We start from the raw sequence: 26,887 nt of genomic DNA, 5'->3' as shown, positions 1-26,887 counted from the left end.
TCTTCCCCATTGGCCATGTTTAATTAGCTTTCTTATAACTCTTGCCAGCCTCATTATTAGCACCTGGACCAATGTATTTGCTTGCATGTTTGAAGAGTATATTTGATAACAACCCATACATCAATGGCTTTTTCTTCAAAAAGTTAATTCAGCCATGTATAAGTTTTATACAGATTTTTTTTTTTCAACTGGAGGAAGGACAGCCTTTAATATATTAAAGCAATATTACAGCCTGGTTGAGGGCAAACAGTAATTTTTTTCCTGGAAATTCAGTTTTTAATTCTGTTGAATATTCCTTTCCTTGCACCAGTTTCTTGATATTATGGGCAGGAATTACTGTCTACAATCAGACTACAGCAGCTTGACATTTTCTTCTGTATTCCAGAGTGTTAGGTACTATGCAATTTTTATGATTAGCAGCCTCAATTTTTTTCATGCTGTTGCACTAAGAAAGTTGAGACAGCCTGACAAAGCTTCACTGGTGGAGTCTGAGGCTGATGGCACACATTGCCTTCAAACTTACCTTAGGAAAGAATAGGAAGGGAGAGATTAAAACAAGGGAAAATTGTTCCAGCTGGTAACCAGCTGGAAAGAGCAGTGATGGGAATTCTCTAGGGAAGTGTCCTTTCTGGTGCCAGAGATGACCGCCAACCACACTTCTCAGAGGAACTCCTTAATATTCTTTTCATGGGGGCCAACTCAAACCTCCCTTTGGTTCTTCTGCTTATGGTGCTTCCAAAGTTGGTTGGGACACACATGATGATGTCCTGGCGTTTCACATCAGATGTGAAGCTTTATCCATGTAAATTATGGAAATGTGTACTGAGTTGGAAAGTGGCTGTTATCTGATGGGCCATTTACCAAGTACCAGAGTAATAAATTAAAATCAAGAGGAGAGTGTTGATGAGACAAGGAGGGCCAGGAGGAAGGAGCAGTTGGAATACAGGGGAGAGGCTGTCACAGCAGCCAGGACAGACAGACAAGAGAAAGGCAGGCCACAAAGCAGCCTTTGGAAAGTATTGACACTGCTTAAGCTTACTTCATAATGCTTAAAAAGAAAGTTCTGAATAGGTGTCTTAACATTTCTATACTGCCAGGTCACAGAATGCCAGCAGTAAGCTACAAAAAAAAAGTGTGGTGAGGGGAAGAGGGTTGTTTTTGTTTTTTCCTGGCAGGGAAAATGTTAGGGAACATTTGGAATTAGAACAGAATAATAAAAATAATTCTCTTTTATGATTATGAACCTTTTGATAGAAGCGAGAAAAATTACTAAAGTGACTGTTTTTTAGAGGCCTAAAGCTTGTTCACCTCTTTTTGACCTGTGACAGGATTACTGTTAATGTCCTGAATTTTGGCAGATAGGAGTTGACAGTTTATGTGCTTTGCTCTGAAGCACGTTCTCTCTTTTTTGACTGTGTTGATGTGGGACATATTAACTTTGTTCCTTAATGGTGGGTTCTACAACAAATTTTGTAGATATAGAATACTTTAAAAGAGATTATTTCTCATTTACTCCCACTCTGAGATACCTACCAAGAAACAGGTAAATGCTTTTGCATCTCTAGGTTCCAGTCTACCTGCCGGATCCTCTGACTTTCTGTGTATTTTAACACCATGTACATTTTACCAGCTGTTTTGTGCTTGGTTCAGTATTTGCCCCTGTACTTTATTACCCTTATTACCAGACCTAGAAATCCCTAACCTGATGTAATTAATTCTTGTGAAGTCACTGCTTTAAATGATTAGATTTTCTTCTGAGAGGATTTCTTGATATTTTTCCTGCCAGCTTTCAAGACAGTGTAGTGTCTCCTGTCCATTTTTTCATCACAGGGACCACCATCATAAGTCTGTTTGAGCTGAGCTTTCAGCTCGACAATTTAGAGAGGATGGGGAATAAGGGAAGAGTTGAAAGGGATTAATCACTTTCTATCACTTTTTATGAGATCCCAGGGAATGTGATTTAGGATACAATGTAGAATGACCATTAAATAGAGAGATGGTATTTTCCAGACTAGTAAACTGCTGCCTAAAAAATGAATTGGCTTTACTTCCACTGTTGTCAGGTGTGCCCTCAATTTTGAGAAGCAAGCCATGGTAGACTGGAGTTTACATTGTTTTGTTTAGTTTTTGGCTGTTTTTGTGGATTTATTTGTTTCAGTGGAGGTGGGTTTGTTTTTGTTTTTGTCAGGGTATTTAGGTGGTTAGGTTACAGCTGTCTTAAAAACCTAGCTCTTAGACTCTTCTTAAATAAATTTGGATGATGCTTATACTATGAAAAAAAAATGGAGCCAAAACTACATAAAGCCAATATATACAATTTAAGACATAATGATGTGAGGATTTTGTGTAGTTAGTTTTTTTTGTGTGTTAATATAAGGCTGAAGAGTAATGGAAGTGGGCAGTGAAATCCCCAGAACTGCCAGTCACTAACTAGGTTGTCAGTGGCCTTGTGTAAAGGAGTATTTCTGCATAATATCAAACAAAATAAGATGTAAATAAAGGAACAGTTTCATCTCTGAGGTTGCAGATCCCATCACAGTTTCTGTAAATGCGGATTTGTTGCTTGATATTAATGATTATTAAAGACATTTATGTTAATTCATCCCCCAACCTAGACTACTGTTTGTAATTTAGAAGTTTCATTCCTTTTGTTGTAGAACACTGTGCATATGTAGACCTTTCTATAAATTTTAAGTATTAATAACAGACCAACCTAATAAGGTGCAAAGTGATCTGTTATGGTTCTCTCTTCTGCTCCTTAAGCTACAATTGAAAGGGTTCTACATTAAACAGGGATATTTTTTGGGAAGATTTACCTGGCAGACCCATGATTCGTGTTCTCATCCCTCTTTTTCCATTTCTACACTTGTAGTAAATCAAACATGGACACATTACTGAGCTCTGCTTAGGGGAAAGTACTTGAAAATGCAATATAGCTGAAATAACAGCTATAATGAAGGACATAGAAGTTATTTTCCTTTTTTTTTTGTTTGGTTTTTTTTGGGGGGTTGTTTGGTTTGATTTGGTGGTTTTATTTTTGGGGTTTTTTGGGGGGTTTTGTTTGTTTGTTTGTTTTATTTTCCATCTTTATGGAGATATAAGCAGTACTCTGGAAGATCTAATCTCTGTCTTTAGAACACACCTTGCTCTCCAGACATTTTATTTCTCTTCCTCCTAACTTGTGTTTGTCACTTTTTAAAAACTTTTCTGTCTTCACACTCAGGTTTTGGACTTTGTTTCATTTGTCTCAATTCACCCATTTGGTTTCAGTTTCAACTAAAATTCTGGCATCTCTGTCATAGCATATGCATGACAGAGGTATCTTGTGATACTTCAGCTCATTCACTATTTTTCACCTTACCAAATTGTCGAACACCTGCCTTTCCCCTTGCTCTTCTGTCTGCAGAAGTGCAGCTTTATTACATTCATCACATAGATTTTTGCACTTTTTTTCAAAATATAATCAAAATCTCTGTTTTCAATACTGTCTTTTTCTGCAGCAGCTGTGTTAGCTTGAATCTTTAGTTTCCAACTTTAGTATATTTTTTTGTCTTTCTGTGTTTCTGAAACCCTTGGGAATGCCCTGGTATATTCACATGGCATCCGTGCACAATACTGAAATTATGTAGGGAACTTCTGATTCATGTTGATATTCTTTAAAATCTAACTGTATTTTTTGTAACTCCTCCCATACCTCACCAATTTCAGTGCTACATAACACTGCTATTCCTAATATCACTAAGGAGTATTTCCATATGCATTTTGCAATCAGTATTAGCTCCTTCTATTTCAGCAGTGCTATGCAAAAATGTAGTTTATAAAAGGAGTTTAGTATAGTGACAATGTGAGTGGATTCACTCAGGTGATTGCAATAGAAAGGATATGGGGAAAATATCCTTTACAGGAAATACTGCTTTCACTGTATGATGAACAAACTGGTTTTACTCCAGTGTATATAGGTTTTTTTTCATTGTTTTTAACTGACCTACCATTCTGATGTTTTTCATTAGTCTATCACTGCACCAGGTAGGAATTTTCACCTGGATGAAAATATTCCTGAAAAGAGGTTTTGTTGTATTTTACTCATTCTCAGAACTATCACGTGACAATACCAATGCTAATGCAGACAAAGCAAGAAAGTTTATGAAAAGGTGAAGTCAGTATGGAAAAATCCTCAGCCTCAGAGCTGATAACAAATAAATTATTGCAGCAATGCACACAAGGGAATTTAGTGTATCCTTTATTTTTCTGAAGACTGGGGACAAATAAAAAGTAAGTCATAGAGAATATGATTGGTCCCTGAACTCTCTAAATTAGTTGCTATTTTCTCTGAAACCTGTATCAGTGAAGAGCAAGATGCTTCAGCAAAGAGCCTAAATATAAGCTGCTGAGTAGTGTGCAGCTAAGAAGTTACACTTGCAGGTATTATAAGTTTGTCTGGCTTTAAATTTTCCCATATGGTTTATACCCACTGATTGGGTCTGTGTTGCTGTAGTGGCTGGATGGCCAGCACCAGTCTCTCAAGAGATGATTTCTCAAAAGATGATTTGAGCCATGTTATTGTACCTCAGTCTTGTAAGGGTAGGATTGCATGGATTCTTGCTGACTATTATTGGTTGTCCTTTGAACAAGATTAATTTTTTGTTTGACAATATATATTGTTTTATCCTTCTACCTATTAATTATTGCGTAATTTCTATTTGTATAAATGTTTAAATGTATTGTGCACTCAAAGTAGCGATTGCAAAGGTAAGAACTCCAGATTTATGAAATGCCAGAATTAAGTTTGCAATCTAAGTCCTCATTTGTTCTCGTTGTATAGATGTCTTAATTACCTGAACTAGGAGAAATTACGAGAATCCTTTTTTGTCTAGAACACCATCCTAAAGATTTTCATGTATCCTCTCACAGGTGCAGACATAGCACTTCATATTTTCTCAATGATGTTTATATTCTTCATACAACCTGGTTTGCAAAATGTTTCCATATTGCTACAATTAATGTATATTTTGTTAAATAACTAATGTGTGATATAAACACAGCTGGACTCATGAACAATTCAAGAATGGATTTAATGGCAAGTTTATTTGAAAGAATATTGATCAAAAGGTAATTGAAATATCTGTATAAAATAAACTTCTTACATAATTTATTTTTAGCATTTTATTATATAAGTGATTAGTCTGCTGTTCTATAAAATAAAACCCAGTATTTGGGCAAAGAATAAATTGAAGCCAAAAAGTTTAAAAGGATTGACCACCAAATTCTCTAAATCCACATTGTGGAAATGGGATAAGGAGTAGTCAAAATTACAAAAAGCCTAAGTACTTAGAACTCCAAAATTAGATTAGCGTTCATAACCTCTGTAAAGGAAGTTCCATATCTTTGTGCATCATGTGCATACAGACTTTAAACAAATAATACAAGAGAATTGAAGAGAAAGAAGGGATAATTGAAACAAATATTTTCTTCTTTACAGAAAGATAAGGAAGATCAGTGGCTAGAGAAAAAAGTACAGGGTAGTAGAGACCACATCATCTTAGAGCACCTTCAGTGGACCATGGGTTACGAAGTACAAATTACAGCTGCCAACAGACTGGGTTATTCTGAACCAACATTGTATGAATTCAGCATGCCACCAAAGCCCAACATTATTACAGGTAAGTTAATTTCATCGTGTTTTCTCTCTATGAATTATTTCCAACTCAGGGTACACTGTGTATGGTTGAGCATAACGTAAGTGAAGTCTTGGACTGGAAAAACATGATGTCCCAGATTTTATTATCAGTAAAAAAATTTATTCAGGACCCTTAAATGGGACCCTGTCTCCCACTTTTCTCTTAGTAATAAAGTAATTTTTAAGTATAGAAGAAACACTGATTCTTCAACCCTGTTAATGACACTCAACAAAAAATACCATATTTAAGATACACCTGCTTTTCAAGTTGCCTTGTACTGCCTGTTGTCTGGTTAAGCCAGTTATTTTCTAGAATTCTTCATTTAATTCCATCTCTACATGTGCTTTTAGCTACACATGTAATAAAAGCATTTATTTTAGTGTCTGATGAGGTTAAGACTTCAAATAGTCTTGTTTAGATATTGTCTGAATGATTCACCCTAACATAGTGACCAAGCAGTCTTCTATGAGGCTGATTTAAAACATTTGAAATCTATAGAAACTTTGTTCTTATTTTTAAGTCTGTAAATAGGAAGGTTTGAAATTCCATTCAAGAAAAACTGCATTTTAGTTAAGAGTGAGTGTATGAGTTTTAATACTTCCCAATATAAGGGGTTTTTTTTGATGCAACAATGAAAAATTGTTTAGTTAACAATAAACCTAAAATAAGGTATTTTCTGGATTATTATTAGTAATTTTAATTTTTTAAAAGAAAATTATATGAGGAAAATATTTTAAATTTTTAATTAAAGTTATGAACTACATCCTTAATAATTATTTCTAAATTGGATCATTATCATCATTACCACTTGAAAAATCAAGTTATAAATCCTCTAACATAGTATTTTCTGACTGCCATTTTTCAAATTGTTAGTGTATTAGAATCAACAAAGAACTTGCCAAATAAATACAATGGCAAATATATTAAAATGCAAACCATATTAATACTTGTATTTCAATCTGAATACCTGGCTAGCATTGATACAGTGCCAATGAGCTGGAATGAGTCATGAAAATTTTGGAATAACTGGCTATTTTTTTTCTTGTTTATTGTAAGTTTCCTTCCAGTATATTTTCAGGAAATTTGTCTCACGATCTCAGCAACATGTTTGAGTATTCCATAGAAATTTTTAATATTGGAAGCATCCTTACCTTTTATTTATTGTGAAGAAAACACATTTGTAATTCATTCATAGACTCAGATCCAGTTCTAGTACAAGTATTTGTTTATGCACTTGAATTGAAGTAAAGTTGATTTGCATCTTGATTGAAATTCAGGGTCTCAATAGGTTCTGTGTACTTGTTTTTAAACAGGCAGGGCCTTGTGATTCCTATCATTCAGAAATAAAATTTCCTGTGATTGAAAAAGAAAAAGGAGAAAAAAATGTAGGGAAACTCATTGTCCTGAGGAAATGAAGATATCTGTCAAGTAGAAAAATAAGTAAAAACTTACTGATGGAAGGGATAAGCCACTTTTCAATTTTGCATATGTGAGAAAAAATTATTACTTCTTTTGCCATGAATTCCAACTTTAGCATTTTATAATTATGTAAACTAATCTGTACTATTGCCATAGCTGCTGTAGCAGAGAAGCTTAATTCTCCTCAGTAAATGATACCATAGGTGATCTCTAGACATTCAAGTAAAAAGTAGCTTAGTTAATTTATTTTCAGAAGGAAGATAGAACATTTCTCTCTAAAAAGAGTTTTATAGGTGCTTAGGGGCTTTTTCCTTTCAATGCTCTCCCATAACCTCTAAGTACTTGTAAGAACTCTGTTACACTATTTAACTTCAAGTCTTCTTTATATGAATCATTACTGCAATTATGATTGTGGAACTAATTAGTTTCCTTGACAACTGTTTTTTCAAAGCCTGAAAAAGAGTGTGAAATTCCCATCATAAGAACATTCTGTAGGCGATTTTTTAAAGTATGTCAAAAGACATTTAGAATCAGTGGAACATTAGTCTTCATATTCATGAGTCAGCATGATTATCTTGTTTTGAAATGACATAATATTATTACTATGATATAACATTAGATACATATATACATAATGCTGCAAAAATATGAGTGTAATCTATTAAAATGTAATAGAGTTTATGTATAAAATGCTTAAGTTTGAGCAGAAATATTCTTTCTGATGTCAGTTAATGCTGATGATGCACTATTTGTTTGAGGCTTTGGCATTAACAGCTAGGTATCTACACATAAATTTTAAACAGGACATAGGCAACAAGATTGAAACTGGGTAGACTTTTGGATGAAATCTTCATCATTTGTCCTGTGCTCTCTCAGTAGCTACAGTAAGTGAGGTTTCCTTTCATATTATTGATGTAATTATTAGAAAAGCCTCTAAGACTCCTGAAGGTGTTCATCTGTGTTTGCCCAAATTTGTGGCACTTCAGCTGGAGTGTTTATGTCTGATCCTAAATTTAAAGAGAAATAAATCTACAGATCCTATGTATGCAATCTCATGAATATTACTTATCCCAAGCATATCTTGTTGGTTAACTACAAATAACATAACACCCTGGTGAAGTGTAGCAAGCTAATGCAATAAATCAGGGAGGTTGAAGCAAGACTGAAGGGAGATGGAAGCAAGGACATGTTGGCTGTCCTTCACTGGTTGCTTAGTAGGGAAATAGGAGTAGTCACAAGAACTAAAACCCTGCGTCTAAATTCTGCAGAAGGAGCTTGTTTGTGCTTTCAAAAGCCATTGGATATCAGGCAGAAGTAGTGATCCCTGGGGACAGGAATTTGAAGCCAAAACTCCACTTATGTGAATATACAACTCCTGTGGGCACTGAATCCACAGCTTCTGCTTCCTAGTGAAGTGTGCAAGTACCAGCTCCTGGCTGCAAGTCAAATCCCATGATAGCACAAAATGATGATCTTCCAGTAATAGTCTTAGGTCTGGGAAGGAGCTTGAGGCTGCAAATTGCTCTCTGGCATCAGGGAGGTGCATAAATGAGACAGACATTCCCTTAAATTTTTATGTGGTTGGCCTCAGCAGCCTCCAAATGTAGATCTACTTATTTCATAATGTATGTTCCTAGGCCTGTAATACAGTATCCATTCACTGAGCCACTCACATTTGTGATTAGTTCCTTACAATTTGTAATCCTTTTAATAAAAGTGTCCAGGTTTTCTAAACATTTCATCAATGGAAACTTGCACTGACTTTGAGAAATGCCAGCAAAAAACCTTCTTAAAACATATTTATTCATGTGTGTGTGTATATATATATATACATATATATATATATACACCATTACACCATTTTCCTTCCTATTTTTCTGAGTTATTTTTTTGTGGACGTAATTCTATATCTGAATTTCACTTTTCACTTAGGCATATGGACATGTATTTTAGACTCATGCTTGGAGAAAGAGTGACGCAGTCTTAAATGTAGTATTTTATGTGTTACAAAAACTCACTAGGGATGTCAGTTAGCAACACTTGCAGGCAGGTACAACTCTAACCTCAGTGTGTTTGCCTCTGAGTGAAGTATTTATCACACTTTTAGTGCTGATTTGTAATGTTTTATAAAATTTGCTTCTGGCTTATCTGTACTGTTAAGCTTCTAGCTCTGTGGGATTCTCAAAGGAGCAGTGTGCTTTAGCTCTTCATCCACATTAGGAGAGCATGCACGAACCTCTGCAGCCATAAAAGCCCCTGGGAGCAGCTCAAGTCCATTAGCTCCCAGAGCTGACTCTACAGCCCATTTCTTTGGGCCCTTTTTCTCTACAGTGAGAAAACAGAGATCCTGCCCTTGTACCCCACAGCTGGTACAAAAGTGTCCAAATCTGCTGTCATCCTGAACCATTACAGTTGCAACCTAAATACACATATTACAGGTTAATACTGAATCTCAAAAGAAGATGAAATGGAGGGTGCTAAAAAAGATCCTTTCTGCAAGTGTTAAATATATTTTCAGGAATTACCAGCAGATTTATGAAAGTGCCATTTTCCAAAGGCTCTTATCCAGTCAGTGCTGTTACTTTGAAAGGCCAGTAGATATATTAAAAATGGTTGCAAGTTGTGTTTTATCAGTTTTTTTTCCTTCTGCACTAAAAGTTAATAACTTGGGGCAATAGTGGGGAAATGAAAAAAATATTTGGATATAACAAGAACCTCTTGGATCTATTTTTCTTACTTTGTGATATTGGTAGTTTGAGGTTTTTTTGGTTGGTTGGTTGTTTTTTTCCAATACTGCATGAACTGTGAGTGTAATTTTTTATTGTCTGAAAATAATCCCTTGAACATCTCATTTATTTTTTTCTGTGCATGTGTATCACCACACTTTAAATCATATACTGGGAGGCAAATGAGGGACAATAATACATAGCATTTTCTCTCATCACCACCAATAGCAAAGATGATAATCACCATGTTAAACATGATTTTTATCATTAGTTTTTACAAAAATACAATGGGATCTGTAGTGGTCCTGACATGAATGAAAAATAAAAGCAGCTCTTACCATTGCTTCAAGTATGTGTGTATATATTTGGGTTTGCATTTATGTACATACATTTTATGATGTATTACTAGAGCTTTTGAGCTATATGGACAGTGTTTTGTTAGAATAGAAGCTAGGATAAGCTTTTTCAGACAGAAACTCAAAATTACTAATTACAGCAAAACAGAAACAAATTTCCCTGATTCCCCCAATTTTCTTTCAGCGCAAGTATTTTCCTTAAATTTTCATCTCAATCAAGCAATCAGGTGACCTTTTGAGGATATAAATAAATGCTATATGATCCCATCTGTGTAGCTGGGGTAGGTTTGTGTTCCTGTCACATCTTGCAATCCAAGAGCATATTCCCTTGCTGCACCCTCTCTCTCACACTCCTTCACCCCCTGGGGGCCCTGGCACAGTTTCCCAAGCTCTGAAGGGCATTGCCCCCTTCTCTGAAGGGTTGACTTACCCCTGACCATACATCCACTAAGAGAAGCCAAAAAGCCACCTTCCTCACTCATGTTCAGTTCTCCACCACAAAAATATGTAACTTTTGTTGACTGACCATTCCTATGGGCAAACTTCCAAACTGAACAGCTCTTATGTCCTTTGAAACATATTTCCTGGATTTTAAATCATTTCATATCTGTTTGAAATTGGATTTTATCTGATTACAACCAATCCTCAATGTCAGTGTATCCCATGAGAGCAGGCTTGCATGGCCAAGGCCTCTGCTGTCATTTCCATTAACCTTTCTTGCCTCGAGAGCACGTTGCTGCCTCTTGTTAAACTTGGTGTCCCCAGGACCTTTTCTGCAAAGCTGATTTTCAGCTGGGTGGCCCTTAGCTGTGAACTGGGGACCAGGATTGTTTTACCCCGGGGCAGAGGTTTATATTTCCTCTTGTTGAACTTCCCAGTGTTCCTGTCAGCCCATTTCTCTGGCCTGCCAAGGTCCCTCTGTGTGGCAGCACAACTGTCTGGTTCCTCAGCCACTCCTCTGTGTGCCATCAGAAAAGTTGCTGACTATACTCAGTGCCCCATCACTCAAATAATTAATGATGTTGAACAGGATTGAAACCCATATTGACCCCCAATTTGGCTCTTGGTACCTATTCTCAATTCTAGGAAATTTCATCATTAAAAGTTAAATTAGAGGGATTATGGGGACTTTTAGTCTTCTTTTGTATTCTCTTTCCATAGAAAAAGCTATAAAGGCTGTCAGTAGGTACTTGAGCCAGGATCAAATGTCATCACTTGTGGCTTACAAATTGCCTGCCTAAATCTCCATAAAAAGACTGTAGAATCTTTCAGGACTAGCCTGATTTTAAGCCTATGGTTTGTGACTACACTGCCTTTCTGTGTTTGTGTGTGCATGCACAAACATCCATCAGTTTGTGGCTTCTGAAAACTTTTGGACATAGCTGACAATTTCACTAAATTTGTCAGAGAATGGGGGCTTCAAAATTAAAGCATTCCTGTAACTTCCTTATAAAATCTTATCTGAAAATAGAAGTAAAATTCTCTGTAGTGCAGTAGGCAAAATATTGTATTAAACCCTCAGATGCTTCTCACAATTGGAATGATTTGGAAAAGACTAGTTGGAATTTTCTGACCTTTGATCCTTAAACCAACCTGGACAGCCACCTTAAATTTAAACCACAAAAGAAAAAACACAGAAGAAGTTTGAAAGATATTCACAGGTAAAATTTCCATTCCACAGATCTGAATTTTAAGTTGGTAATTAGTGTCTCTTTTGTACGATTTTGTGCATTACAGGATTTCTCAGTCTGTCTCTACAGATCTGACTAGTTAGAGTTTTAGCTAAATCTAAAATGAAGATCAAAATGCAGGAGTGAAAAAGGAAAGCCTGTGGTATGTCAGTCTCCCTGGGGCTCTGATCATATTCCCAAGGCAAGGAAGAGCAGCAGCATTATCCTTGTGAAGTTACCTGACTCATTTTCTCATAGGCTGAAGGATATTGTAATTCCAAAATAAGAATTTGAAAATGAAGGCTTTTGTCTGACTTTTGTTCAGATCATAATCCTGAGCTAAAAGTGTAAATTAAATTCTTCAGCCAATTTGCTGTGATGGAAGAATAATTTTGTTATTTTCTGAAAAGAATAGAGAGATTAAATGTATCTTTGAGGTCTCCTGCTTTGAGAGAAAAGTTGGTAGGGCTCACACCAATCAGATTAAGTAGTGTCTAAAACTTCAGAAAGATAACAGCCCCCACAAAACCTATTTGGTTTTGTTTTTCAAACCAGTAGTAGAATTTGCTGAATAAGAGCCATTTCTCATCAAATCCTGGAGATGATCATTGTTGAAAGTGATAGGGCATGTTCTTGCTCTAGGCTAAAACCAGCTGTTTGCTCCATTCCCTGCAAAGACTAAAGGTGTTACATGAAAAGGGATAGGAATCCCTCACTAAAACTGATAAAACTTATTTGATATAAATCAAAAAGACAGACAAAAAGGCTTGAACCATCAAAAATGTTAACAGAAAAAAAAAAGTAATTCTTATGGTACAGATATCACAGACATTAACTACCACTGAATACCAGTGGAGCAGCAATCAAAGAGCTATTCTGTATTGTCAGAATTTCTGCTTCAAAAGGAACTTAATTTTTTTCTTTTATCATATGAATTTTAGTTTGCTTATCTTTTTGAATGCTATGAAGAAAAAAGAAATTCACTCTAGATGTTGAATGCTGGAGTGCAAGGCCACACTTTACATTTATGGTACTCTAATCCTTATCATTTGTTGTAGTTAATTGCTAGCATTATGATGCATTCTAATTAAAATATCCCTGAGTGCCAATTAAAAGATGGTTAGGTATATCCTCTAAAAATATTTAAAAGCTGAATTATTGAAGTAAATGTGGAAGTTTAATGTGTTCAGGGTTTGTGGGTTTTTTTGTTTTTGTTTTTTTTTCTATGAGTGCATGGACCAAACTATTTAAGTCTTAAAAAGAATTGGTTGTGAATTTTGAATGGCTTGAACACAATATGTATCACTGGAAACATCCCAGTAGAGATATGCGTGAGGATGGAATAATGTCCATTGTTCTTAGTTGTCCAATTGTTCTTAGTTTATTTATATTGCTGCCTTTTCTATTTGATAGTTATCTACATAAGATAGTTATCATGCATGTATTTGTGCAAGAACAAGGGCATTTCTGTGATAAGATAATTCATTGGTTAAATATTATGCATACAAGACTATATATGGCTTTATAGTTTGCTTCCATTTGCTTTATAGTTGCTTCCATTACAATTTCTTAAATCAGTTTTAAAGTAAAAAATTAACCAAGGTTGTTGCTTATACTGCAATATAAGGTTTTATACATTTTCATTTCTTTTGAAGTCTTTTTCAAAATATTAGTTTAACACTGGTATTAATCACTACCAACATAATTATTGTGTCACTGTAGCTGGAAAAAACGTCTAGTCAATACACTATATATTGAATAAATTTGACTGTATTATTTGCCAAAAAAGGAACCTTTAATATAAATATTTGTAGAAAAAATATCTTCGAACTTTGTAATTGTAAGCAGACATACTGTGAGGATGTGAATGTCTAAGAAGCTACTTTGTTCCCACTCTAGTGCCAAAGTCAATATCTAATTACTGAGCTGCATGTGTTAATTGCATGGGTCATTCATATTTTAATTGGACCTGTGTCCATATTATTGAAGCCAGTTTTCCTGCTGGCCCATTGTGATCTCCTACAATAATTCAGGGAAAAGATAAAGCCATTAGCAAGGAGAAACAGATAAACAAGTTTGTCCCTTCTTGTGGATGACTGAAACCTTTTTTTGTATAATTATTGACACAGTTCTAGTTTCTCCTTTTAGCCCACAGGCTGGTGTTTCTCCTTGCTTTCAATACTCCTTGCTTTAAATAGTCAGTAGTCACTATTTCTGATAGTTACAGGACCGTGTTACATGGCAATTTTGTGAGTTCCAAGTACCTCCAACATAAAAGTCAAAATTGTATTCAGGTAGGGCTTGGCTGAATGGTCTCAAGGGGAAGCAAGAAACATGCTTCAGGTTAAGCACTTAAATAAATTGTTTTAAAATCAGACCAAACAGTTTGCTGCTTTGACTGCTGACGGGGACCATATTGCTGCTATGGAGCTATACCTTTTCCACAATTTTAGTACAATACTATATAGATTTGGCCAGGGTACTTCAATGGTTGCCATTTTATCTATGCTTAACTCATAATTTGATGTTTTTGTTAGAGTAATGTCTTTCAAGCGACTGTCTTTGGCACAATGTAAATATTATTTTTTTTCTTTTTTTCTTTCCCACTGTCACTTTTTTTTTCCTTTTGATACTTTCTTTTTCATACTATCTCAACTTTTCCACTCTTTTTCCCTAAAATTTACTTGTTTTTCACACTCTTGATTTTCTATAACTATTCTTATCCACACAGACAGATGCTGTGAAGCTACTAGACGTGAAAATGGAGGCCAGTCCCTGCAGCTGAATGCTGCTGTTTTCTCTCTGATTGTAGTCATCAGTTTCTGGTGCATGTTTTTATATTGTTGATGATAAGACAAGCAATATGTATTCTTCCTCTCTCTCCTAATTTTTTATTTGCTGGAAAATAAACACAGACCATATAAAATTTGTACTTTTCTACAGCCCTTCCAAAATTTCCATTCCTAGTCAAGATCCTAAATAGAGTAATTACTTCAGTCTGTGCATGCAAAATTTTTCATGAGGCTTTTTGGAAGCCTGGTGAGTTTTGTGACAAACTCAAAAGATGATGCTTGACACTCCAAACAGACAGAGCATGGAGAATCTGACTTACTGAATTTAATCAACATGATTTGGGTCCATTTTCTCAGCTAGATTTTGATTATAAGAAATTCATGCAGTTACCTTACCATTGTCAGTCATATGGCTTTCCAGGTACTCCACCTGGAAAAATACTCATCTTCCAGGAGAGTATTTTCATTTTGTACTAATGCTTTGCAAAAAGTTGTCCTTTCACTGGTTCCTGATACAAGGTACTTAAAACTTTATGCGTAATAAAAATGGTTTAAGTCCAGGCTGGATGGAGCTCTGAGAAACCTGGTCTAGTGGAAGGTACCCCTGTCCACAGCAGAGGGTTGGATGATCTTTAAGGTCCCTCAAAACCCAGGCCATTCTATGGTTCTGTGAATACAGACATGTTTTGTACCTTCTAATGGATTTTAACAAGCGTGTCTTCCCTAACCAATTATTTATGAATTGTTTTAGTTCATAGTGGTTCATTTAAAATACTTTTTCTGTGCCTTTCCACTGACATGCCTCAGCACATAAAATAGGTCCCTGCCCTCCAAAGTCACTTCTTGTGACTGCAAAGGTGCCACATTTCATTTCACGGCATCTGTAGGACTTGGAAGCTCCAGGGGTTCAATTCTGACCTGTAGTAAAAATGGAAAAACCATTTTTCCTGTTTATATATTAAAAGCATGGCTTATGAGCTCTGCAGCAGTGTGTGCAAAACCTCAGGAAAAAGATTTTATTAAATAAGAGTCCATATATATTTTTTATTACATATATTTGATTTTAAAATTTATGTAGTTGTCTAGGTTTATGGTTCATTTCTCTGTTGCATACAGAATAACCCAAGAAGGCAATGCACTTTAAAACTAAGGCAGAATTAAATATTTATTTTAAGACAGTTCCCTTCAAATTGCTACTTAATATAACAAACATGATAAATTAACTGTATATGTTGATTTTTTCCTCCTTATAGTTCATACCTTTTGGGATCTAAAAAAAGTTATCTTACAAATTGGAAATCGACTGGTCAAAATTAAGTATCTATGTATCTTCACTCAGTTAAAGAATTTTCTTACTTCTAAGAAATATTGATAATGATAATTTTTGCCAGTTTTGAAATATTTTTTGGAAGTCTTTCCTTTAGGATATAAAAAAAAAAAAAACCACTATCCTCATGTAAACCAGCTAACAATCATTTTAGAAAATTGAACTATGTCACAAGTAAGATGTCTTCAGTGTGTAAGTCTATGGAATAATTTATTGATAGAAATATTTTTTTAAATATTCCCATATTTAGTGTAATGAAGTAGCTGGAATTGAAAAGATTACTATCTAGAAAACATTAGTTTCATTGTGATCTGCAGATAAGCTCTCACTGTAAAGTCAAGCCACTGTTCCATCCATGGCCCTTGCCACTATGTTCTGTCACTTGGACTTAATGTCATGACATTACTTTGAAACTAATTACATTGATGAGTGCCTGACATAGTTTGGTAAAGAAAGACATTTTCTGTTCTAATTTTGTAGGACTTGAAACTTTGGGTTCCTATTTAGGGCCACTCAGGTGAAAGCCCATTTTTCCATGCATAAAAATAATTTAATACATATATTGACTTTGTAATTTAGTTGTATAGGTGTTCTTCCAATATATACTATTTATTTTTTTAAACGATTAAGTGCTTATTGAACCAAGAGATGTAACTAATGAAGGCTAGATGATATTTTAAATGAAACTTTGTATCTTAACTATGTTACAGCAGATTTGGAATTGCTAGCTACACATAAGTTACCAAAAACTTTCAGATCTGAGAACATATTTTCAATTGAGTATAACTCGGACAAATGCTGTTTCTAATACTAAATTTGTTTTTAGTGAAAGAATCACCTTGGGCAGGAACTTTTGCAAGAGGTTTTCTTTTTTTTCTCTTACCATTTTGAAAATCCAGATAGTGAAAATGTTTGTTTGCTGTCACTATTGCCACTCTTGCCTTCTGTGGTAACAAAATGGCAATGATATCTCTACTTACCATCCAAGAAGTGGTGATTGGCTAATATTTACTAAGTAGGTGTTGTAGTAGATGCTAAGGGGGAAAGAAACCCACAGTACAAGCATACTAAAAACCTATACTGGGAGATCTCAGTCTGCAGGAGCTCAGTGGTGCACAAACACTGGGACTCCCTTTTGGTCCAGGGGAGCAGCAAATTCTTTCTAGGGGCTCCTCTTTGCAGTCCCATCCCTTTTGCATTCTGATCCCACTGTTAGACAGGCACTGCATGCACATGAGAGAACAGAATCTTCTCTTGTGGATGCACAGTTGCTGTTCTGAACAGTAAAGAAAATAAAATTGCGGATCCAATCAAAACTAATGAGCACCTACCACTGGATTAAAGAGTCTTGAGTAACACTTATATTGTCTCGTAAACTGAAAAATGAAATAGGATTTTATAAGATTGCACTGACAGTTTGATCCCAGTATTTCCTTATTTTGTAGAATTTTCCTAATTTTCTGAAATTTGAAACCTTGATGTTACTCTACTAAATGTTGTCTAATATATTTTCACCTTCCACATACTTGTCACTGTTCTTAATTTTTTTTAATAAAGCAAGACTGGACACTACTACAGGTATGCAGAAAAGCAGAAAAATGAAAATTCCCATATCATTTTTCTACTCCAATAAGACATTTGAAGAGCTCTTTACAGGCTATAAATTTATTATCTTAGCAAGTCATTCTAACATTGCAGATAAGTATATAAGAAGACAAGATAGGAATTAGGGCTCAGAGACTGATCGACTGTGAGCTCTCCAAACATACTGTGAAGGAGATAATGAAAAGCCTTGAGAAATTTTAGAAGCTAAATATACATTATGAATGGCAAGTTGTCTTTTATCCTCAGTGTCACAATGCCAGTGGGATAAAGAGACAAATTTGGATCACTTATCTTTTTTTCCAACTGATAGTAGCTTCAGCTGGGAACTAGATAAATTTGCTCTGTTAAGTGAGAGAAATTTTAGGTCAGCTCCAATTTAAATTATTCTGTGCTTTGTATTTTGAGGTTATCAAGTACTTTGAATGTGATCTTTTCCTTTTGGCCCTTCTCTTCCCATCAAATTCCAAAGAGAATGACTTAAACCAATATTGTGGGGATTATGTGACTGCAGAGCCAGGCAGTTCTGGGCAGTGACCCAAAACCTCTGTAATGAGAAAGAAAAAGTGGAAGAGAATAATGTCCTTGGGTTGTCATATATCTCCTCAGATGAATGACTAATACAGCTTTGTTTGTAGTTCTCTTTATGAGCATTTCATAATTGTATCTTTAAAAACAATGAGAACAAGATTATTTCACAGTATTTTGTGCAATCTGTGTGAATATTTGGAAGATTTTGAAATCTTGGCTTCCTACAGACAAGAATGAGGAAAAAATGAACAGAGATGTTTTCAAATTAAATTATAATTCATAGGTATAGACTGACCAGCTTAAAATTTTAATTTAAACTCTATTAAAATTATAAATATGTCTTTACAAATTGAATTCAATTTACTTTTGACATTAGTATTTAAATGTTAGATAAGTAAATTTGTTCCTTTAAATGTTGTAATTGTAAAAGGGATTTTAGGTCTTATGACTGACAGTGTAATATATTACAATTTTTTTAACATTGTCACATATTTTGAAATGCTAATATTAAACTGTCTGTAACACTGAAGTCCTAAAATATACTATGCTGAGCTTGTTCCTTAAATCCAAATTGGTGGCACAGAAACTTAAAAGGGGTAATGATTATTCTGTGATATAGCAGTGTATCTCTAAGGAACAGTATTTTTGAAATGTTCTGATTTACAGCCTTTAGAGTCTAAGACTGGCTTCTTTCCTAATCAGATTTTATTTGTTGTCTTTCTTCTTTTCAGAGTTTTGACAAGTTCCTAACACTTACAAATTGTTCACAAATCAAAGTATTTACATAATGCAACTTCAAATGTGATCCTTTTTTAACTGCTGTAGGGTTATTAGAATATAAATTGCTGTCCCTCTAAATAGGAAAAATATTGCCCAGGAAATAGACACACATATTGCATACCTTGGGTATAAAATATAACTTCTGAATGTTTTTTGAGGTGTACAAAACATACTATTACAAGATAACAAAATAAAATTTGATTTAATTTTTTTTTTGTTAAATTATAAGGCCAAGCACTGATGCAAAAAATATTATATTCATGTGAACAATATTTATTTAAAAGATTAACAGATATGGTGATTTAATTGTACACATGACCTTATGACCAATTCTCAGTCAGTTTTAAGGGTCTTACCATGTACTCTGTCTCCATCATGGAAACCTGCATAGGCACCACTCAAATGTGCATGCAAATGTAAAATTAACTAATTAAGCCCGCAAAAACAGTTGTTGAGGTTGTTAAGGTGTCTTTTTTTTTTTTTTTTAAGACATAATGGAGATTTGTATACAATTTGTGATTGTGCTACTAGTTGCCAATTCTCTATCTGGTGTCCAGTATGTTGATGATTTCTGATTGTTTATTTTTTCAGGAATTTTAGGAGCAAAGGAAAAAAAATAAAATGTTGCTTTTAGGATGCAAATTGAATATTATATAGAGGAATGTAGCTTCTGAGGTGTATAATGACATCACTGAAATCTTTCCTATATTTAGGGCTCCTTTATGCTCATCACATTTACTTTATCCATTCATTTTCTTCAGGCATGTAAGGAATGTTCAGTTTTCCATTGCTATATATTTATCAGACATAATGTGTAAGTGATGGAAAATCACCTTTTCCCTTTAATGTCAATGACATCTTAATATAAAGCTGATGGCATCAAATACCAAGTGTAGAGGTCAACCAACTTTGCCTGCTTAGAAGCAGTAGCTGTATGTAAGCTGTGCCCTTGAGTGCTGAGCTAAGTTTAGATATTTTACAACAAGAGCAAGAAACTGAGGTAGGATTATCCATTTTTGTTCATTTATTATTGGGCCTGAAGCCCCAAGTAGCTGTGGTAGTAATGCTTGCCACCATAATATTATGTTGTACGATATTCTAATTAATAGTTCTGTATGTTTATTTTACACATTTAATATTTTTGTAGAGGCAATTTCCAGGGTATATTTTATTTACATGAAGTTTTAACTTTAATGCATGTATTAAATGCCCATAATAGAAGCAAAGTAAATCTTTCTCAGTGTATACATCCAACAGAATTACAAACGAAAATCCATACAATGTACTAAAAGCTAATTTTGTTAAAAATATTGAATACACTGCAACATCTGTAAGTTTCGGTTTTCAAAAACAGTGTGAAAGGCAAGGAAAAAAATCTGGATTTAAAGTACTTAATTTTAATTTGTGAAACATTGCTTATTGTTATCTTGTTCATAATTCACTACCATTTTGCTCCACTGATTTTTTTCATGCATGCAACACTTGTTGTCATCTCTGCTTTTTGCCTGAAGAACGTGTGCATGGTGTACCTGTGATGTCCCTCAGCACCTTTCCAAACACAATATCAAGAAATATATGTAACTTAGTGTGTCTTTCATCTGTTGTTCAAAGTTCATTTTAGTTCATGCAACTCCTGTCTTCATTTTTTGTAATAAAGAAAACTGACTTAAAGCATTACTATCCGTATTTTCTTTATTGCTGATAAAAGCTCTTTTTTTCTTGTATTATCTACATGATGTATTTTGTATCTGCAGAGATAATTTTTTGCGTTGTATCTGCATTTTAAGTATAGGGTTTTATCCAATAGTGAATATTTTTAAAAACCCAAACTAACAAAACAGCAAAACAACAACAAAAAAAAAAAAAAAACAAACAAAACAACCAAAAAAAAAAGAAAAATGCAAAACCCAACAAACAAAAATCCCCACTCCACCACAATCATCAAAGTCACTAAAATTATAATTCATGAATTTTAAGTTTTGCTCATATTAGGTGGCTGCCATGCTACTGCACTAGTGAAACAAGTATGTGCATTGTCTGTATAAATATGCAGCGTGAGCTTGATCCGTTCTGATTTAATCTGCCTGATTGAAGTTGTGTCCCCAAAGGAAGTTTTAATACTGGGAAAAGCTGCCCTACCAAGCAGGACTCTGCTGGAAGTTGCAGTTGTAGTGATTGAACCTTTTAAAGTAAAAACATGCACCATGTACTGGCAGCATTATAATACTAAACTGCTCTTTTTGTAGCTAATGCTATAAAATAATTATATATTTAACATAATATTCCGAGTATTACTTCTTAAAACTGTTGTGCTTGAATTTACATAGGTCTTATAGAAAATGCTGTCAAACTTGAAATATTTTCTCAATTTAAATCAAATCCTAAGATAGTTTGACTCTTTTTCAGATCTCCTGGCTGCAATACTCTACTTAGGGTTGTCATCCGCTATAAAGATGGAAAAATTTCCCATGTCTCTGTGGTATATGCACAGCATGGTTTTGAATTCTCCTAAATGAAGCAATTAAAATAATTTATCCTTTTATGTAATAGCAGTACTGAAACCACACTTAAGTGTATGTTCTCAATATTCACATCAATCTTAATTAATCTGCAGAGGTTCTTAGGAACTCCTCCAAGAGACGTGTTCAGTAAATCTGCTGTCAGTTTGAGTGGAGGAAACTGGGACACAGAAACTTATTTTCCCAAATCTACTGAAAACCAAAACCTGGGAGCAGTGCTGATGCCATGAACCCACAGTGCAGCCTTTCCCTCTCAAGGCACAGGAGGACTGGGATCTCTCTGCCTGCATGTTTTCTGGGGCTTCCCATGGAGGGAGACAATGCTAAAAAAATACCTTTACTATGATGACTGAGTAAATACAAGGAAAAAGCTGCTGTAGCTGTAAATGGATAACTTAGGCATATTAGAAATGCTACTGAAGTCTGCTTAGGGATAGTTTGATTACGCAAAGGATCTCTTGTTTTAAAACTTTGCTTAAAAAAATAGTAAATGACAATGCCAGAGAACATTTTCACAACACAGAATCCTTTTTGTAGTAAAGAAAGGGTTTTTAGTGTCCTTTCCCTTGTTATTCCTCAATGACCACAGACAAAACACTGTTGCCAGAAATACTCAAGCTGCTATTTACACTGCATTTCTTACACTTAGCTATTGCATTTATGTCTATTAAGACACCTTCCTATGAAAAATGTTGTTAAAGGCCATTAGAAGAGATGTGAATTCAAGTCCTACTTACTCAGTATCCTGAGAGACTCATAATACAAGACATTTTCCTGTAAAATTTAAAGGCAAAAATCCATTTCAGAAAATTTGTTGGCAAGAGGACCTCAGCCATAATGAAGAAAAACTCCTTCACTTAGATAAGCATCAGAAAAGTACAACCTTTTAGACACACTTATTTCAGTAGCTCACATCTTTGTAACTGATAGTCCCGGTGGCACCACAGGCTCCCCTGACTTACTGCAGCTCAGACATCATCTGAGATGGGGACACAATGAAGAGCTGTCACTGAGGAGTAGGAGAAAGTTAGAGGAAGCCAGTAGTAATGTCTCCTTATTTTTCAAAGTTGTGTGTCAAGTTTATCTGTCGGAACACATTACTCAGTCCAGCAGCTCAGAGTACACATCCATGTGTTTGTCCACTGCCCTTCAGCAGAATCTCTCCTAGCAGAGAGTTGTAGGAAAAAACCACTCAGGAAGAAAAAGCATTACAATTAATGTCGATTCTGGCCTTGTTAGCATCTTTTTGCTTTAAGAAATGGGATAGAAAAGAATGCACCTTACTGTCACATTCTCTTTTGCATCAAACAGTCCCACAGTAAATGTTGCATAGAATCCCAACGATTTCTTGCAAGCTGATGTTGCAAATGTAACGATTTGTTTATTTCATTTGAAGGAAGACATAATGCTTCTGGGCACTTACCTGGCTAAAAAGAAAACTTTTATCGATATAAATTGCTAAAAACAGGTCATGCAGCTCTGGATCTGGCAGTCAAAGTATTGGAGCTTCTTTGGGTAGCGAGGAGGGATCACTGCTTCTTTACTTCTTTTGGTCATGGGCTGCCACTGTTTTGCTGTTAACTGGTAGAAAATTGTATAGAGCTGTTTAATTTTTTGGTACTGCATTATGATTTTTTTGGTGCTCATCAATGGATAAAGAATTTTAAGACCTGTATTTTCTGTCTTTTTAGAGGTTTTGAGTAAGTATACACATTTTGTAAGACTTTGAGTCTAAGAAAAGTTCCAGATCAGATATAAAATCAAAGATAATATTCAGAGGCAGTGCAGAAATAACCAACATGGTTGGGCATATTTTTAAGGGTCAATACAAAAGTGTAGTTCAGCTTGATAAACAATGTTTTTTTCCTGCCATGACCTAGTGCAGTATTTCAATTTCGCCCTCTAGTTAGATCATAATTTTCAAATTTTTCCTTTAGATTGAGAGCAGTTTATCTTCTGACTGTCTTGAAAGAAAGGAAAAACATGTATATTAACTCTGCACCATACATTTGAAGCAGCCAGGTGTTGCCCTGTAAGCTAGATAAGTATTTTACAGCATTGCTTTTTTTTCCTTTAAAACTCAAATTACTGTAAAAGGGAGGTTTGGATAATCATCTATCTTTCATCTTAACTTCATTCCATGCCTTCTAAGGAGGAGGGAAGGGAATAATGCGCAAGAAGTTGCTAACGTGCTTTTTTCTCCCCAACAACACTTAGTATCACTGAAGGTGGGAAAAGGACACCTGGACGTCCCCTTATCCAACCCCCCAGGATCACACAGAGTGCTTGTTATAAAGTTTGTAATTACTATTTTATTGTAGCAGTAATTAAATATATACAATGTGATTCTGTAAGAGCACAGAGAAATTCTGTCACCTCAGAGGACAGAGGTCCCTTTAACATCAGTCTGAATATATTAATGTTGCATGTTTTGTTCCTGTGCAGAAGTAAAACCTTTATTTTGCCATATGTAAAGCAGAGCTGCACACTGGCACAGGCTGCCCAGGGAAGCTCTGGATGCCCAAACCCTGGAAGGGTTCAAGGCCAGGTTGGCTGGGGCTCTGAGCAAACTGGTCTAGAGGGAGTTGTAGTGAGATGAGCTTTAACGTCCCTTCCAACCCAAACCATTCTCTGATTCTGTACACACATACACTGATGGAGATTCTCCCTTTTGACCTGCTTCCCATAGAGTGTCTGGTGCAGAACCTTACAGGAATTTAGTCTGAACTTACATTTGAGAGTCCAGAAAATGTATCCTTTCACTTAGTTCTTTTCACTGGAAAATTTCTTTTTACTTACCAAAGCTCTTTATTCCTCGTTCTCATCAAGTAATGATTGCTGAAAAAATGTTCAATTATCTCATTAGAAATTATTAGAAAAAATAACATAACTTATTTAATAAGAAGAAATTGAATATTGCCAAAACTTTCAATGACATTTGTAGAAACTTGCTTTTGGCTTTCTTTTAGTTTATTTTTTACATTTCTGGAAGTTTTTAAATCTTATTTCCATTCATTGATGATCATTTATTTGAAGAAGTGGGTGAAAAAAGTATCTTTAAAGTTGTCAGTTGCCTTCATCATCATGTCAAGGCGTTACATTACTTATGCCACATTGTGTATTAAATAAACATATCCTTTTCAATTTAGCATATTTTTAACAAATTACAATTAAAACTCATACAGAACTATGGAACTTGTACTTCCCTGTTTTTTTCTTTTTAACAAGAAGTGTTTTAAAAGGTCCTCTATAGTTAGATAACTAAGTCAGGTATACAATAAACATTTTCAAAAAGTTTTTAAGAACTGATTCTTTCACATTAACATTGAATTTTTGTGATTTAAAGTCGTTGTGTTCAACTAGGGAAAAAAAAGGTATATAATGCATAAATACTTTGTTATTTTAGAGCACAAAGTAGAACTACTATTTTGAGTTTGTTTGATATATACTGGAAAGCTGGAAAAAACCCAAATATTTAAAATAGCTTCTTTGATATAACTATAATAACAATAACAATATAATAATTTAATTTAATTTAAGGCAACACTTTTTGATAACAAAGTTGCTTGTCAAAGTTGGTGGGAAGGCTGTTTGTAGTATGAAATTGATATTTCATCCTGTCACAGAATTAAAACTTCTGTTGATGTCGTAACACATAAAGAAAAAAAAATCACATTGTTTTGAAATTACATACATATCAGGATATGATTTTTGAAACCTGTGAGGAGAGGCCTTCATCTGCTTTAAGAGTTATTGGGACCAGTTTTACAGCTGACTTTGGTGGGAACGGATAGGCAGGTACAAAATCAAAGCAATTCAAGAAAGAACAGAATTAAGCCACAGATAAACTTCTAAAAAATTAGTTTTGTATGTTTTCATTAAGATGAAAGATAAACCGTAACACAGGTAGATTTAAAGAACAAGGCTGTCCAGTTTCTATCTGTTTTCAGAAGTACATCAGATCCTCAGACAGGTGAGAAGGCTGATCACAGCCATGCTCCTCACCTCACCTCTGGATTTGGCCATGTTACTCTCACTTTTGGGGCGCAGGAAAGAAAGGAGAAAAATGTTGGAAAAATGTTGAAAATTTTAATAAATCAGAGTTAGCAGACATCAGCAAGAACAAAAGGGTTTCAAGATGGAAAAAAATTACTTAGGACTGGTAGAGCAGTAGCAAGGATGGGGAATGCTGAATGTAAAGGAAATCATCAGCCATGAAGAGATGGAGAAATATGCAGCACCCATACAAGGAAAACTAAAAATGAAAAAAACAGAGTGTTCCACTATGGCAACTATGGCAAAACAAAGGAGCAATATTGCAACTGTAAACATTCCCTTCACTTGCCAGTTAAGATACTGTGTAGTCATTTCTGCCCCTGGATCACTTAGAATGAGAACTTTGACATTTCACAATGTTCCAAGGACGCTGAAAGTGCTGTTCACAGTAGTGAAAAATGTATCTCTTCATGGTAAAAACTGTTTAACACTTTATTAAGAAAAAAACTCCTAGAAATAAACCAGTAAAAAAACCCTGAATTTCTTTCAAAATTTGGATTAAATCACCCTAATTTTTCTCCTTCACATTCTAGTTGATGGTTGAGAAGACCTCACTGTATGAGGTCTCTAAAGCTGACTATAAAATTTACTGGTATTATAACAATAACAGTAATTGAAATATATGAGCTTTTTAATAAACTGGAATTAAATATCTACTTGTATTTTCTGACATTTCATACTGGCAAAAAAAATTACTGAAGGTTACAAAGGAATTCACCAAATATGTGGGTGGATATAGGTATAAAATAAGTTTTGAAAGACGTATCACAAAGTATAATATTTAAATATGAATGCTGTTGTTTAAAAAAGAAAATAAAAATTTAAAACATCAAGTTTTGACATTGCTGATGGGGGAATGCATAAATGATAAATCATTTCATTGATACACCATTATTTTTATAATTTGTGTAGTGGTTTTAGAGTCCTTCTGAACAAAGGAAAATAACTTTGAAATAATATGTCTGTTTTTCTGCTTATCCATCCATGGAAGTATATACATTGAATTCTAGTTTGCTGTATAATAACATTGTGAAGATCATTTCTAAAATAAAACAACCCATAAAATAGACAATGAAGTTAATTGCTTAAGAAGTAAAGGCTCCCCTTCTTTTGAAAAAAGTTTTTACTTTTTCATTTTAGAGTTCTGAACAAAGACTAGACAAAGAATATATATTTATTGATTTAGGATAACTTTCAAATTACATTTGAAGTGGTAAAGATTTTATCATTAAAATTGTTTAGCAAAGACATGAAAATCTGTGCTTAATCTGAAAACAATCTATAGTGTATAGGGCAGTTGGAAGAGAAAGAGGAGGATGATGATATTAGTAACCCAGTTAAAATATTTATATTATATTACATTATGAAATTGTTTGGTGTCTGTTACAACAGTTCAAGTAATCTCTGGTCAGAATAATCTTACTCTTTTTT

The 26,887-nt window shown here is 34.6% G+C and overlaps 1 protein-coding gene across 2 annotated transcripts in view; it reads left to right on the top strand.

Moving 5' to 3' along the window:
- NCAM2 (neural cell adhesion molecule 2) overlaps positions 1-26,887 on the top strand; it is a 275,041-nt gene that overhangs the window by 231,784 nt on the left and 16,370 nt on the right. The window contains exons 15-16 of one of the 2 annotated variants that reach the window (XM_077174497.1): positions 5,480-5,660; positions 14,581-20,558. In XM_077174497.1, coding sequence (XP_077030612.1) covers positions 5,480-5,660; positions 14,581-14,696 — 297 coding nt within the window. In that variant the 3' untranslated portion in view covers positions 14,697-20,558. Of the gene's footprint in view, positions 1-5,479; positions 5,661-14,580; positions 20,559-26,887 lie in introns of those variants that run through there. The other variant, XM_077174496.1, reaches the window with a different exon arrangement.

This window comes from Agelaius phoeniceus, chromosome 2 (genome assembly GCF_051311805.1).
Source record: "Agelaius phoeniceus isolate bAgePho1 chromosome 2, bAgePho1.hap1, whole genome shotgun sequence".
In the NCBI taxonomy this organism is placed as follows: domain Eukaryota; kingdom Metazoa; phylum Chordata; class Aves; order Passeriformes; family Icteridae; genus Agelaius; species Agelaius phoeniceus.
Note: the sequence above shows the minus strand (reverse complement) of the source record. Positions and strands in the feature narration are given on the sequence as shown.